Source organism: Theobroma cacao, chromosome 9 (assembly GCF_053813885.1).
Source record: "Theobroma cacao isolate CCN51 chromosome 9, ASM5381388v1, whole genome shotgun sequence".
Classification (NCBI taxonomy): domain Eukaryota; kingdom Viridiplantae; phylum Streptophyta; class Magnoliopsida; order Malvales; family Malvaceae; genus Theobroma; species Theobroma cacao.
In genome coordinates this window covers 6,300,931-6,313,957 of record NC_142647.1, presented here as the reverse complement: position 1 = coordinate 6,313,957, position 13,027 = coordinate 6,300,931, and the positions used below count along the sequence as shown (strand labels likewise).

At 35.6% G+C, this 13,027-nt stretch overlaps 1 protein-coding gene across 1 annotated transcript; it reads right to left on the bottom strand.

Moving 5' to 3' along the window:
- Positions 1-1,709: 1,709 nt before the first annotated feature.
- Positions 1,710-12,027, bottom strand: ABCG32 (pleiotropic drug resistance 4). Its single transcript, XM_018127709.2, has 24 exons — positions 11,405-12,027; positions 10,788-10,908; positions 10,587-10,675; positions 10,418-10,502; positions 9,750-9,909; positions 9,599-9,675; positions 9,444-9,497; positions 8,330-8,420; positions 7,942-8,243; positions 7,587-7,868; positions 7,081-7,397; positions 6,838-6,998; positions 6,653-6,756; positions 5,914-6,073; positions 5,675-5,797; positions 5,492-5,583; positions 5,074-5,406; positions 4,692-4,982; positions 4,414-4,497; positions 4,147-4,280; positions 3,803-4,030; positions 2,998-3,169; positions 2,652-2,906; positions 1,710-2,197 (listed from the first exon to the last, which is right to left on the bottom strand). Exons 1-24 carry the CDS (start codon positions 11,677-11,679, stop codon positions 1,925-1,927), a joined length of 4,263 nt encoding a protein of 1,420 aa, XP_017983198.2. The 5' UTR covers positions 11,680-12,027; the 3' UTR covers positions 1,710-1,924.
- Positions 12,028-13,027: the final 1,000 nt, after the last annotated feature.

Below are 13,027 nucleotides of genomic sequence, written 5' to 3'. Positions count from 1 at the left end.
TCTAAATAGACCACACTATAGAAAAGCAGGTCACCTTTCACATTCTTTTATCAAAAGCCCCAATTGGTACCCATTTTATGCTTTAAAAACAACTCTTAACAGTTTCTAAAAAGGTCCAAGTAACACCCCAACTCTTACACCAACCTGACCATATTTTCCAAATGTCCATACATTCAACAAAAAAGTGATTACAAGTTTCTTGACCCAAATTGCACAAAACACATAACAATGAACTATTCAGTTGAACCTCTCTTTTAACTAACTCTTCTTTCACCCCTATTTTACCCAAAAACATTTATCAAACAAATACCTCCACTCTCAATAGAGCTAGTTTTGCCCACACAAGTTTCCAAATCCCATGAGCGTTGTCAAAAAAGGATAGAGCATACTTATAGAAAGAATTTGACGCATAGTTTCCACTAAGCTTCCTTTTCCAAATAACCTCATCTCTGAAATCCCTGCTTAGCTGCTATTCCTAGAGCGTAACTTGAAGATGCTTCCATGTTCAACCTCCCAATCAAGCAATTGTCTTCTAGTCTCCACTTTCCACACCCAATATCTCCCTTCCATCTAGCTCCCAAATTTAACAATCTTGCCATTCTTATTCATAGCTAAAGCAAACATCCTAGGGAAAGTAAGAGCAAGGGTGACTCCTTCTATCCATTCATCCAAGCCAAAACCGCAAATTCTTAGCATTGCTATAATGAAACTGAAGTTAGACTAAACCTGCAAAAAAAATACTTGTTAGTAGGGGGAAGGGGATTAACAATTTTTTTCACATAGTTGACATTCTCCTATAAACACTCGTGTTTGGAAAGAGTTTCGAAAGGTCACTCCTAGTTTTTTCAACTAGCATCTCTCTCCATAAACTATCTTTCTCTCTCCCGTACCTCCATAACCACTTGTTGAGAAGGGCACAATATTTCACCTCCAAGTCTTTCATACTAATTCCTTCATACACTTTGTAGTTGCACATTTGATCCCACCATACATAATGAATTTTCTTTTTTCCCTCCTCAACCCCCATGAAAATCTTTTTTACATTCTCAAAAATTCATTCTTCACTTGAATTCGTATTTGGAACATTGACATCTAAATTATTAATAGATATCTAAATTGTGATTTTTAACTAAAATTGTTTCAGATGTAAAAAAGTTGTAAAATATTGAATTACTTCTACTATGACATTTTTATTGTTAGCTATTAATTAAATATTTACTCAATTGAAAGGAAAATTACACATACAAAATTGAGAATCTAACATTCTTTACTCTAATAGTCTTATATAATTTATAAATTTTCAATTATTTATATTTTAAATTTTATGTTTTAAAACTATTTATAGTTATATATAATTATTTTTGAAACTCAAATAAAAAATAAATATTTATGTGCAATACGTGTGACAACATATGCTAGTTAATGTAAATAACATAACATGTATCAACATAATTATAATTTTTTTCTCAGCACCTACATATAGGTATATACGCAAATGGGAGCTTGGCGTGCGTTCGCTTCTACCACTCAATATACTTTTATAATAACATTAAAAGTATGAATTTATTAAATCTTTATGGAATAATAGATTTAAAATACCTAGAGAAAAAGTAAATTTTATTTAAAAAAAAAAAAAAGAAATCTAGGAAGCTAAAATGCAAAAATTTACAAATAATCAAGTAAAGTATCGATATATGAATATAACGGTGCTGAAAAATATAGCTATTATTATTGTTCTGTACTTGAACAAAAATAAAAAATTTCACTATCCATCATATATATATATATGTATATTATATAATGTTCCTATACAGATTTATCTGCTTCTATATGTTTATGAGAAAACTGACATAATTGGGAATGCACAAGACAACTGCTTTCTGCATAGTTCAGACGGGGTTTATTGGTATACAGATCAACCTTGTCATCTCCTCTGGAAGTTGAAGGCTTTTATCGCAAAAGCGAAAATCAAAGCGAAAAATATAACAAAAAAGGTCACCATAATAGCAGCTATGCCCAGGAAATCATGCCTGTACCCGAATACTTCCTGGAGTATTTGTCGTGTAGCCATCGAGTGAACTCCATCCGATAGTTTAACCATCCTATTATCATCAGCGTACTGTGAAATTAAGAGGCCATACAAACTCCAGGCTATGGGATTTGCCCAGTAATACCATCTCCACCAAATAGGGATTCTCTGGAAAATTGGACAACCGAGTTATTACAAATGAAACGTGAAAAGAGATGAAGCAGATTAATTAATTTACTATCTTAGATGAAAGGTTTTCCAAGTGGCATGGATTGTTTCTGTGCATACGAACTAGATGAATATGCTGAAAAACAACAATGGGACATGTTTGGAAGAAGCTTAAAAATCTGCTAGTATGTCGAAGAACAGCAAAGAAAAGGAATGAAAAGAAGTTCAGTAGAGTGAAACTTGACCAAAAAAACACCCAACAGATAATTAACGACTCTCCAATCAACCTAGTTTGAGCTTTAAAATTTTATGGAAACCTTTTATCAGACAGCTAATGCTGCATATGTCGTTATTAGACAATATCTCTCACAAATTCCACATGAGTGTTCATGAATAGCGGATGCTTAGCAGATTAGGCAAAGATGAAGAGTAAAGAAAACAGCTGTTTCATTACCTTGTGGGGAATCATGAAGCCGCTGAAAAGGTTCCAAAGCATATAAAACGGTGCAGCGATGATGGCAGCCACATTGTGATTTGGTGTGACAGCAGTCGTCATCATTCCATAAAAGGTGAAATAGAGCAAAGTAAAATACATAAAGAATATGTACCAAATAAATTTCAAAGCAGTCCACTCAAATGAGGCCAGAGAGTAGAAAATTGAACAGTAAATTACTGATTGTGCAAATACATAAGGGAACTCAATGGCAACCTGCAAAGAAAACAGAGTGAATCAGCTATCTTCTGGAAAATTAAAAGGGCACACAGTTTCTACTCGTGTAATGCTGGAAATAAAGGTAGACCTGAGCAAATGCAAAGGCCAGGCCTGAATACATTCCTGCGGCTCTTTCTCTATATGAAACAAATCTCTCAATAGAAACAACAGGTTGAACAGCAGTTCCATTTGTAATACCAATGAAGAGGACTGCAGCATACATGGAGCCCATGGCATTGAACAAATCTTGCTGGCTCTCCCTGTATGCGAAACAAATTGAAATTATATAGACTCTATCAATAGAGAAGTGCAAAAACCAAAATGGAAGATGACATCAACGGCACCAAAGAGAATGAAGAAGAGAAAGGCATTAAATAAAATTATAATGATTTGTTTGTCTGATTGGAAGGAAGACTGCTTTTTGCTCCAACTTGCATCACTCTATGCATAAGTCATAAGCTATCAGTAATATATTTCTATTCACAGCCCTGTGGAACCTAAGTCATATGCTTCATATCAGTAAGCTTCTATGCAGATGCCATCTAAATAGCATACTCAGATGATAAATACACTTAAAATAAAGATGGAAGAGATTTATACAACACAAGTTCATGAAGTTGCAAGAAACTTATTGCCACAGAACCAGTTAAAAAGTGATCTATTTGATATTCCTACTTTACTTCCTATGATCATTCTTCTAATACAACATGGAGCGTTAAACAATTTCTGACTGCAGTAGGTCTGTAAGTGGGCTGAAAAACATATAATCCATAGGTAAGAAATATAAACAAAAGCATTAAAAAAACAAATAAAGAAAGATAGGCAGAAAACAACTCAACATACCATGCCATATCAATTCTAAATAATATTTAAAAGGAAACTAAGTAGAAAACCTTTCTGAACCAAATTTCCAGCATATTGTTCCAAGCATCAACGAAATGACAACAGTGTAGAAGAATTTAACTGCTGTGTATTGGGGGTTTCGCCAATAAGATAGATTTTGCTTCCAAAGACATGTTAAAAACTGTTCAAAAAATGACTGCGAATACTTGGATGGAAAGTTCAATTCTTTCGAATTGCTACTTGGCTTGCTTAGATTTTCAACCAGCTCCCTGTTGTGCCTGAAACAAAGTGAGACAATGAAATTAGATAAAAAGTTTTTCAAAATATTTTTAGAACCCAATGAAAACTAATTGTATAAGCAAAAGCAGCAGCTCAAAATCCAAAGTGCTCCTACTGAAATAGATTTGATCTTCGATAAATTTCCGCAAAGTCCACGCCCAAACGATTTTCTTCAGCTGGAGAAGTAACTTCAAGCATCCAAGCAGCAGGATTATAGCCAGGTCTGATCTTAGGCACTCCTTCAACTGCCTAGAAAACAAAATTACAGAGTCAGCAGGAATGAGGCCAACTTCCTTTCTTTTTTCTGGGCCAGAGGCCAAGTTCATAGTTTACTAAACCATATAAATTACATATTCAAGGAGATAAACATGCGAGAATCAACCTCAAAATACTTTATGAGTTCACAAGACTTGAGGCCGAGTGGACCAGCATATATGAGCTCTCCTCCACGCTTCATAAATAAAAGCTGCATCATATATTAAATCAGAAGCACAATGAGGTAGGGATCACAATGGTTTTACAATGCAGAAGTAAATCAATAACTTGCCTCTAGGCTTCCCTATGTGACACAGAATAATATTTGCCTATTCATGATCATTTCTATTTGTGTGTGCATATACACAGATCAGCTCTCCACCAAAACTTTAAAGAGAAAAATACCTCATCGAAGGATTCAAAAATATCAATACTGGGCTGATGGATCGTGCACACAATTGTTCGTCCAGTATTCACAATATTTCTCACAGTCCGCATTACAATGGCAGCAGATCTAGCATCCAATCCTGATGTAGGCTCATCCATGAAGACTATAGAAGGGTTGGCAACTAGTTCAACAGCAATCGTTAACCTTTTTCTTTGTTCAGTGGACAAGCCATCAACTCCTGGTAGACCAATCAATGCTCCACTTAATGGAGTGAGCTCCACAAGTTCCATCACCTCCTCAACAAATGCCTGAAAATCCAACAATAAAGAAGTGATAATGATACACCATGCTGTCAAGTACAACAACAAAAATGCATAAAGAAAGATCTTTTATTATTACCCTTTGTGTCTCCAAGTCAACATCTGATGGTAACCGAAGCCAAGCAGAGAATAGAAGTGATTCCAGAACAGTCAAACAAGGAGAATGAATATCACTCTGCTCACAGTAACCTGAAATTCTAGCGAAAGTTTCTTGCTTTTTGGGATAACCAGATATCTGTATGCTTCCTTCTATGACCCCTCCAGTTTTTCGACCAGCTAAAACATCCATGAGTGTAGTTTTACCAGCACCGCTGACACCAACCAAAGCTGTAAGCACACCAGGTCTAAACGCTCCAGTAACATTGACCAACAACTGCAATCTGTCTTCTGTTATACCTTGTTGTTTCAATTCCTGAAAAGATACTCGGATAAAATTTCAACTGATCAATGTATTTCCATAAAACAAATAGCATAGTAGAATAGGTCAATACACATACCACAGGGATATCAACAAAGTAATTTATATTGCTGAAAGACATAGAAAGTGGTTGAAATGGGAGAACCATGCCTCTCTGCTTGAAATATTTTCCTGCCCAGCAGTTGAATAAACAACTTAAATATTTAGCTGCATGACACTCAAATTAAAAAAAGTTAAAAGATGTAAAATGTCTATCACTTACCACTTAGTGAGCCTGAATTCTGCAAATAATGTCTCAGTTCAGTAATAACATTTTCACCTTTCCTTCTCGTATCTCTCTCTTGCAGCTCTTCCTTGGAGAAAACAGCCTGTTGCTTCCCCAGAGCTAGAGCAAAAGATAAAGGAATGAAGTTAATTAGATTTACACCATGTACTATAAATGTTTTGCTAAGAGAGGAAGCTCATAACTGACAAACTTCCAACAGAAACAAGATAGCTTACGTTTAAGGTTAGCCAGAAAGAAAGTGAACAGGATATTTAATAGAACTGTGTATCCAAGCAAAGCACCAACACCAATCCAATACCAGTAGCTCTCTGGAAAATAACTGCGTGCTCTCAACAGTGCTTCACCCAATGAGAAGTTAGTGTAGTTTCCAGCATTCTACAAGCCAGGAAATAAAGTACAGTGAGTTTCAACATAAAACCAAGAATGTTGAAACTTGTAACTCAATTTTAGAAACAACTTTTTGTTGCTTATCTCCACAGTCAATCTACTGAATTGAAATTCAACCCAAATTCCAACTTGAATCATCTCATAGTCAGACAACATGATTCACACGTGACTGAACCAGGAGCTCAACGAGGGTCAGACTGTAAGAATGACACACAAGCATCAAGCTACAAAGCTTAAGGCTCGCTAAATAAATAGATGGAGTGCTCAGTTGCCACGAGCTCAGGCATGTATGGTCATGAGTCATGACATCACCATAACATTATAATGTTGAAAGAACTAAAAAGTGAAAAGTGCACCTCTAACTCACCCATTAATCACAAGAATAAAAGTTCAAACTCAACATGAAAATGTTTACTATCAACAATTGCTGAACCATTATTTCTGTTGATTTTATTCTTCTCCAGACATCATTACTATTTCCACTTGATGACAAATTGAACAGAACATCCCGCGGCCACTCAAATGATTAAAAAGCAAAATGCAATAAATAATACTTAATGATGTTACCTTATCCCAGGAATTCCCGAGGAATTCATTGACAGAAGCTGCATTTTGAGCATACATCAAAGGGGAAACCCAATAACCCCAGATCCACCAGCTAGGGATATGATCTGTCAGATTGAGGAAGAGTAAATAATCTTATAGCATCACCAATTATTAAAAAATATACATGGCAAACATGGCTGTCTAACCTCTTGAAATGATATAGCCTCCAAGAGCCATGACTACCAACATAGCAAACGATCCAAAGGTGTTGGCAACGATCATATTTCTGCCCAAGGATCCTATCACTCGGAAAAGAGCTATAGACATCTGGTGCAGACAGAAATACAACAAGAACTGCCGAAGAAATCTGCAAAGTTTAGAATTAAAATGACATATTGAATCACAAAACTGCCAAAACAAATGCCAATATTCATTGAAAGCAAAATCACCTGGTGATGTTAGGATCATAACCAATCACGTAGTATGTTACTGCCACCCAGAAACCAGACTCATAGAGGGAAGTTGGAATACTTAGCACCCAAGAAGGAATTGTATAAGCCCAGCTTGGATAGAAATGCAAATCCCTATGCTTGTAAAGAACTGGAAGTTTGGCCACCAACATTGAAACCTCAGTAAATCCATTAAAAAGAATAATGACCATGGAAAAGTAAAGTGCCCCTAGATACAATCCTCCATCATCAATTGTATTATGATGCAGTGCTGTCCGCATAAAAACGCTCATTGTGATTAAGGCAACAATAAGAAGCTGGCAAACAAAAGACAATATTAATAAATCAGATTAAATCTCAATTGAATTTCAGTTCTGAAATGAGTTGGCATCACAGGAAGATAAAAACAAAACAAACTGATCTAATAGATCAATACTCCTAACTTAACATAAATCAATCACTAGAAGTGTGCTACTATTTTGAAAGATGAAAATTTCAGTACTCACCTGAATAAATTTAAAAACATAGATAAATGAATTCCGTTTCATCAATAGCATCTGCCAGTCAAAGCTGGTCTTAAGAAGTGCAATCCTCTTCATGCCATAACGAGAAGTTGACAGTGCTGCTGGATGGTTATAACGCCTATCAAATGGAATGCTTAGTTCCTCATGCAAATTCTTCCCAGCTTGATAGGAGCGGAAAGCTTCAGCAAATTTTCCTGGAGGAATGTAACGGTAGGGCCGGAAAGGAACAGACCAATACTGCTCTTGATCCTTCTTTGACAAAACCTGTGTGCAGAAAACAAGAGCAAATAAAATACCATAGATTATATGCTCACAAAACAAGTTCTAGGCCCCATACCTCTTGCAAAAAGTCTGCCACATTCTTTCTTTCAGGACAACTAAATCCCATAAAAGCAAAGAAATCAAGGGCAGCTTCACGAGGCCCCTGGTATACAAGCTGGCCCTCACATAAAAGTATAACATCATCAAACAACTCATAAGTTTCGGGGGCTGGTTGAAGCAGAGAAATTACAGTAGTCCCATCAAGTGCACAAGTAGAATGTCTCAGATATCTAATAATTTGATAAGTAGTAGAACTATCAAGCCCATTTGATATCTCATCCATGAACAACACCCTAGCTGGGCCAACTAGTAATTCACCTGAAAGAACATTTCTGCCAAATCAGCATGAATGAGAAGCAAATAGGTTCTTAGTCAGCAAGAAGAAAAAAGAACATTGCATAAACCTGTTGTAAGCCGCTTTTTCTGGCCTCCTGATATCCCTTTAAGCATTTCATCTCCCACCAATGTGTCAGCACAGATGTCCAGCCCTAAAATCTTTGTCAGATGAATTTTAGTGCTTCAGAAGAATCGTTAAGAAGTAAGCGTAGCTACTATATACTACCATTAAACAGATTTTCTGAAAAGGACCCTCTTCCTATGGCAGTAACAGGACCAATCAGTTAATTTAACAGGTTAATTCATATAAACCCTAACCTTTGCTGTTTCATGCCTCTACTTGAGATGTAATTCAACATTTCAATTTGCAGAAACTAGCCTTGGCCCATCCATTCAACTCCCTTAATATGATTTACATCTAACTATAAACAGCCTTTCTTAATTAAAATTCTTCAAGCATCTTTAAACTTTCAAATTTGTTTTTGGCTATTTTCCCTAAAGCTAACCAAGCAGCATACAGAGTAGTTAAAGCTGCTTGAAATGGAAAACCAATTGCTGAAAATTTAGACAGAACCTACAAATACCACATGAATAAGGTTATTGAATACTATCGCAGGGAAGAAGCAGGTACAGGATCAGTCTACAAAATGAGAATGTAGTGGACGAATTGTGGTGAAACATATCATATAGCGAAGATGGTTTCCTGCTTCCAGATTTTCCTTTTTCTTCTGTTTTATTTTTTAAATAACTTCAAAAGAAGACCCACTTCTTAGCTGAAGTCTTCAATAACCAGATGGTATTCAGAATATCAAGCACATAGCAATTTAGATTTTCATAAAGCTCATCCACAAAAAGCTATACAACTGATTTCTTCCATGAAAAATTTTTGGAACTAATAATACAGTTATACACGTCATACATAAACACCATTAACATACAACATAAAACTTGCTTAATTGCTTTCAATGGTTTAAGAGCTAGGTGAAACATAGGTCTACTTGAAGTAGAGTTAGTAAGAAAAATGTGTCATTTATTCATGTCTTCCTTGTTACTTGGTTATGCCAGGATATTGTATCAGATTCTTGATACTTAATAAAATCTTTATCTTTGATTGAGGAAAAAAAAACTATACGACATCACAATGGGATGTGCATCGATGAGTGATCAGCATCTAGAGAATACCTTCATGATGTATTCTACCACGAGGCTTGTCTCCTTTCCCCCCAAAGCTAGTGACTAGAAATAACAAGTGTCACCATTATTAACTCTTAGCTGTAATGAACTAATAGGATGAACAAATAACAACCCATGTAAAATTGGCAACACATCTCACTTACCTTCATAAAGATATCAAGATCTTCATCAGGTTTTATCCCAGCATTCTTTTCTCTTCTTGCAAGTTCCAAAAGCATATCTTTTGCAAGTATGCATAAGTAAGCGATGAGGAATAATGACTTATGGACATAAAGATGATTTCTCAATGCTTACCATGTTTAGATCCAACACCTTGACACCGTCCTGCAAATTCAAGAGTTTCCCTCACAGTCATTTCTGCCACATGCCAGTCCTGTTGACTGACATAAGCAGACGTCCTTGGAGGAACAAATTCCTTTAGTCCATGTCCATTATAGGTAATTTTCCCTGACATCTTCAAAGCAATGAAAATGCAATAAATAACGAGAAAGGAATCACAGATGGAATTACTAGCTAAAGGTCTTATTAAATCGTGGAGAGTTTTATACTTTAATGGTATCACCAATTATGTCCAGTTAAGTGGGAGTGGCATCCAGCTAAGTGGAATTTTAGCTCCATTCTTACCAAATGATTTATTTCCGATTCCTAATGTTAATTAACGAATATATGTGCGGTTCAAAAGGACAAATCCTGAGCCCACTTAATGACAGAGATCCATTAAGACAAACCTTTGTACCCGTTTCACTGACTACCATTCTACTATCTTATTAATTCTTAACAACGTAAACAGTAGAAAATGCAAATAGACTTCCGTTTTTTCTTTTTATTTTCCCCTCCTTTCAGGCCTAGGTCTCCAATATTGGCCAAAATAATTCGAACAAACGACAAGTCCAATATCTGGCCCAAAAAAAAAAAAAACAAAAAACCACAAGTCCAATAGAATCTGCCAAGTATCCAAATACCTGCAAATGAGTGCCAAGGCGTCCAGCTAGAGCCAACAGTAACGTCGTCTTTCCAGAGCTTGGAGGACCCAATAGTAGCGTTAATCTGCAAAGTGTCATAGTAATAAATTATGTTATACTTCACATACTCAACCCATTGGGTAAATCGTAAACACTCAGTCATACACACCTTGAAGGCCTTATAATCCCACTACATTCGTCTAATATAGTCAACTTGCTTCTCCTTCCTTGATATATACGCAATTGTCTTAAAAGTGCCTGTAACCACAGTTTAAAAAGTTTGACGTTAAAATTAGCACGGCTATTAGGAAAATAGCTTCTATCTAAAAGTTGGTGCATTTTGAAAGGGATTAATTGTTTCAAATTTTACCTCAGTCATGTTAAAAATAAAATTAGGAATGGTTGGTAATGCTCTGCTCCCAACATGGACAAAAGATTCAACGGTTAGATTCTGAAACCGCACCTCAATCTTCGGGAATTCCAAATCTACTCTGTAAACACAATAAACCAGAGCAAATTTTAATTAAGCAAGAGTGAGGGGGAGAAAATAACAGAAAAACAACCTCAACCAAGAAAATCAAAATAAAATGCGAAATTATTCTCAGTAAAAATGTCAATTCTAGCAAATTATTCCACGGCAAAATGTCAATTATTACAGAGTTGTGCACCGAATCTTCTTGAGAAATAAAAATGGCGACAGATTTCAAATTCGAATAGAATTCATCACTTATGGAAAACGAGCTTTTGTTTCCAATTACTAAACTGTTAGTATTACGTTAATAGATTAGCTCAACCAAACAGTACGGTCAAACTAACGTCAGATTTTTTAAAAAAAAAAAAAGCGCAAAAATCCAGAAATCTTGATTTTCCATCCTTGTCCACATTCTGTTATCAAAAGAAAGCAGAAATTCTCTTTGTTCTTTTATTTTTAAAACTTATAGTAACATTTAAAAAAAATCAAGAAAATCATAGAGCAGCCAGCATTACGCGTCGAATCGCTTCCTCATTCGATCAAAGAACCGTTCAGGATCATCATCAACAGAGTTAACGAGCCGTTCGAGTAAAAGCCTCCGGTCTGTCGACTCGAGCTCGCTCACATCGACTTCTTTGGAGTCACCAACCATGTTCCTGAATATTCCCCTTCGAACTCGGGCGTACGTCGGCAGCCTCTCCAACGCCGCCCACCTCAGCGCCTCCTCATCATCGTCCTCCTCCCTGAACGACGCCGACCTGGAGAACACGTTCTCCGCCGAGTTCCACATTTCCCTCCGATCAAAGATCTAAAAAGAAAGACAAAAGAAACCCTAGAGTTTAAAAGAGAGAGAAAAAGAGAGAGTTGGCTATGAGATTTGGAAATGTGGCTGAGTGTTTTTGTAAGTGAAGAAAGAGCTTATGGTCTTCTAGATGGGTAGTTGAGCTTTGCATTTATGGCGGTTTTTCTTTTCTTTTCTTTTCTTTAATTTTTCCCTCTCTGTTGTACTACATTTTAGTCTTGTTGGTTCTGAATCTGTTTTCGACTAAACATAATTGTAGTTTGCTTACATTTTCTCTTTTCTCTTTTGCTCTCTTCTTTTTTTCTCTCTCTCTCAATCCGTTGGATATGTTAAAGTTGAGCAGGGAAGGCTCATTAATAGCCGCGGGAAAGACAATTATAAAATGGCGGGACAACCTGTCGAGTATATAAGACGTTGATACTCGCTCTTAGATTGTGACAGGTGTCAATTTAAAGGCATAATCCTTGATTTGATGAGGTCATTAGCTGGGGACTACGCACGTAGTCGATGAAGATAGAACCGATTGGGTTTCGGTTCGTAGACCTGCGAGTGCGGCTCCAAATTAATGCCTGATGGTTTGAAATCGAAACGGTTGGGGAAAGGGAGAATTTCTCAATACTGTTCACCGGCAGATGAACAAGGCAATACCAAAGGAGTTGTTTAACTTCTTTCTATTTTTGCAACGAAACCATTTCTTTTTTAATTTTATTTTTCCTCTTTTTCTTTCTTTTTATCAAGTAAAAGTTGACCCTTTACAGCTTTTTTCCAAACTGTGTGCAATAGTAAGTAACTGCTAACTAGTACTAAGGTAATGTGAATTTGTTATTCTATTTGGTTTCTCTCATGAATAAATTGAATTGAATATCTTTACATTTGTGGAAAATTGCAGAGAAACATGGAAAATGAATAAATTAAAAAGTAAACACAAGAGATCTGTAAGCTTTGTTTAGATATGCATCTGAATATTATACTCTTATTTAGTTTACTAAGGCAGTGAACTATTGTACAAGTTTAATCAAAACAATGCAATTTATAAATTAGATTTAATTACACTAAATTGAAAATTTTAGTAAAATAGGGTTCATTGTATTTGTGATACCTAAAGAATTGGAAAGTCTTTAATTCATACATAAACTAGAAAAATGCAATGTGAGTTAGCCTCCATTTTGCCAAAATCTATAAACACTTTATATATATATATATATATATATATATATATATTAAATTTAATTATCTAACTATTAGTTTTCTTAATGATTGTAAAAGTAAGAATTAAATGTCACATTTATAAATCAAATGAATAGCCACTATAAGAAAAGCAAAGAGAAAAAGTATT

Excerpts from the sequence above, each read along its gene's own strand:
- ABCG32 (XM_018127709.2), bottom strand. The coding sequence starts at position 11,679 with ATGTGGAACTCGGCGGAGAACGTGTTCTCCAGGTCGGCGTCGTTCAGG. Across the intron at positions 7,869-7,941 it reads TGGCAGACTTTTTGCAAGAG|GTTTTGTCAAAGAAGGATCA; the intron begins GTATGGGGCCTA and ends TTCTGCACACAG. Across the intron at positions 4,498-4,691 it reads TTTTTGAATCCTTCGATGAG|CTTTTATTTATGAAGCGTGG; the intron begins GTATTTTTCTCT and ends TATATGATGCAG.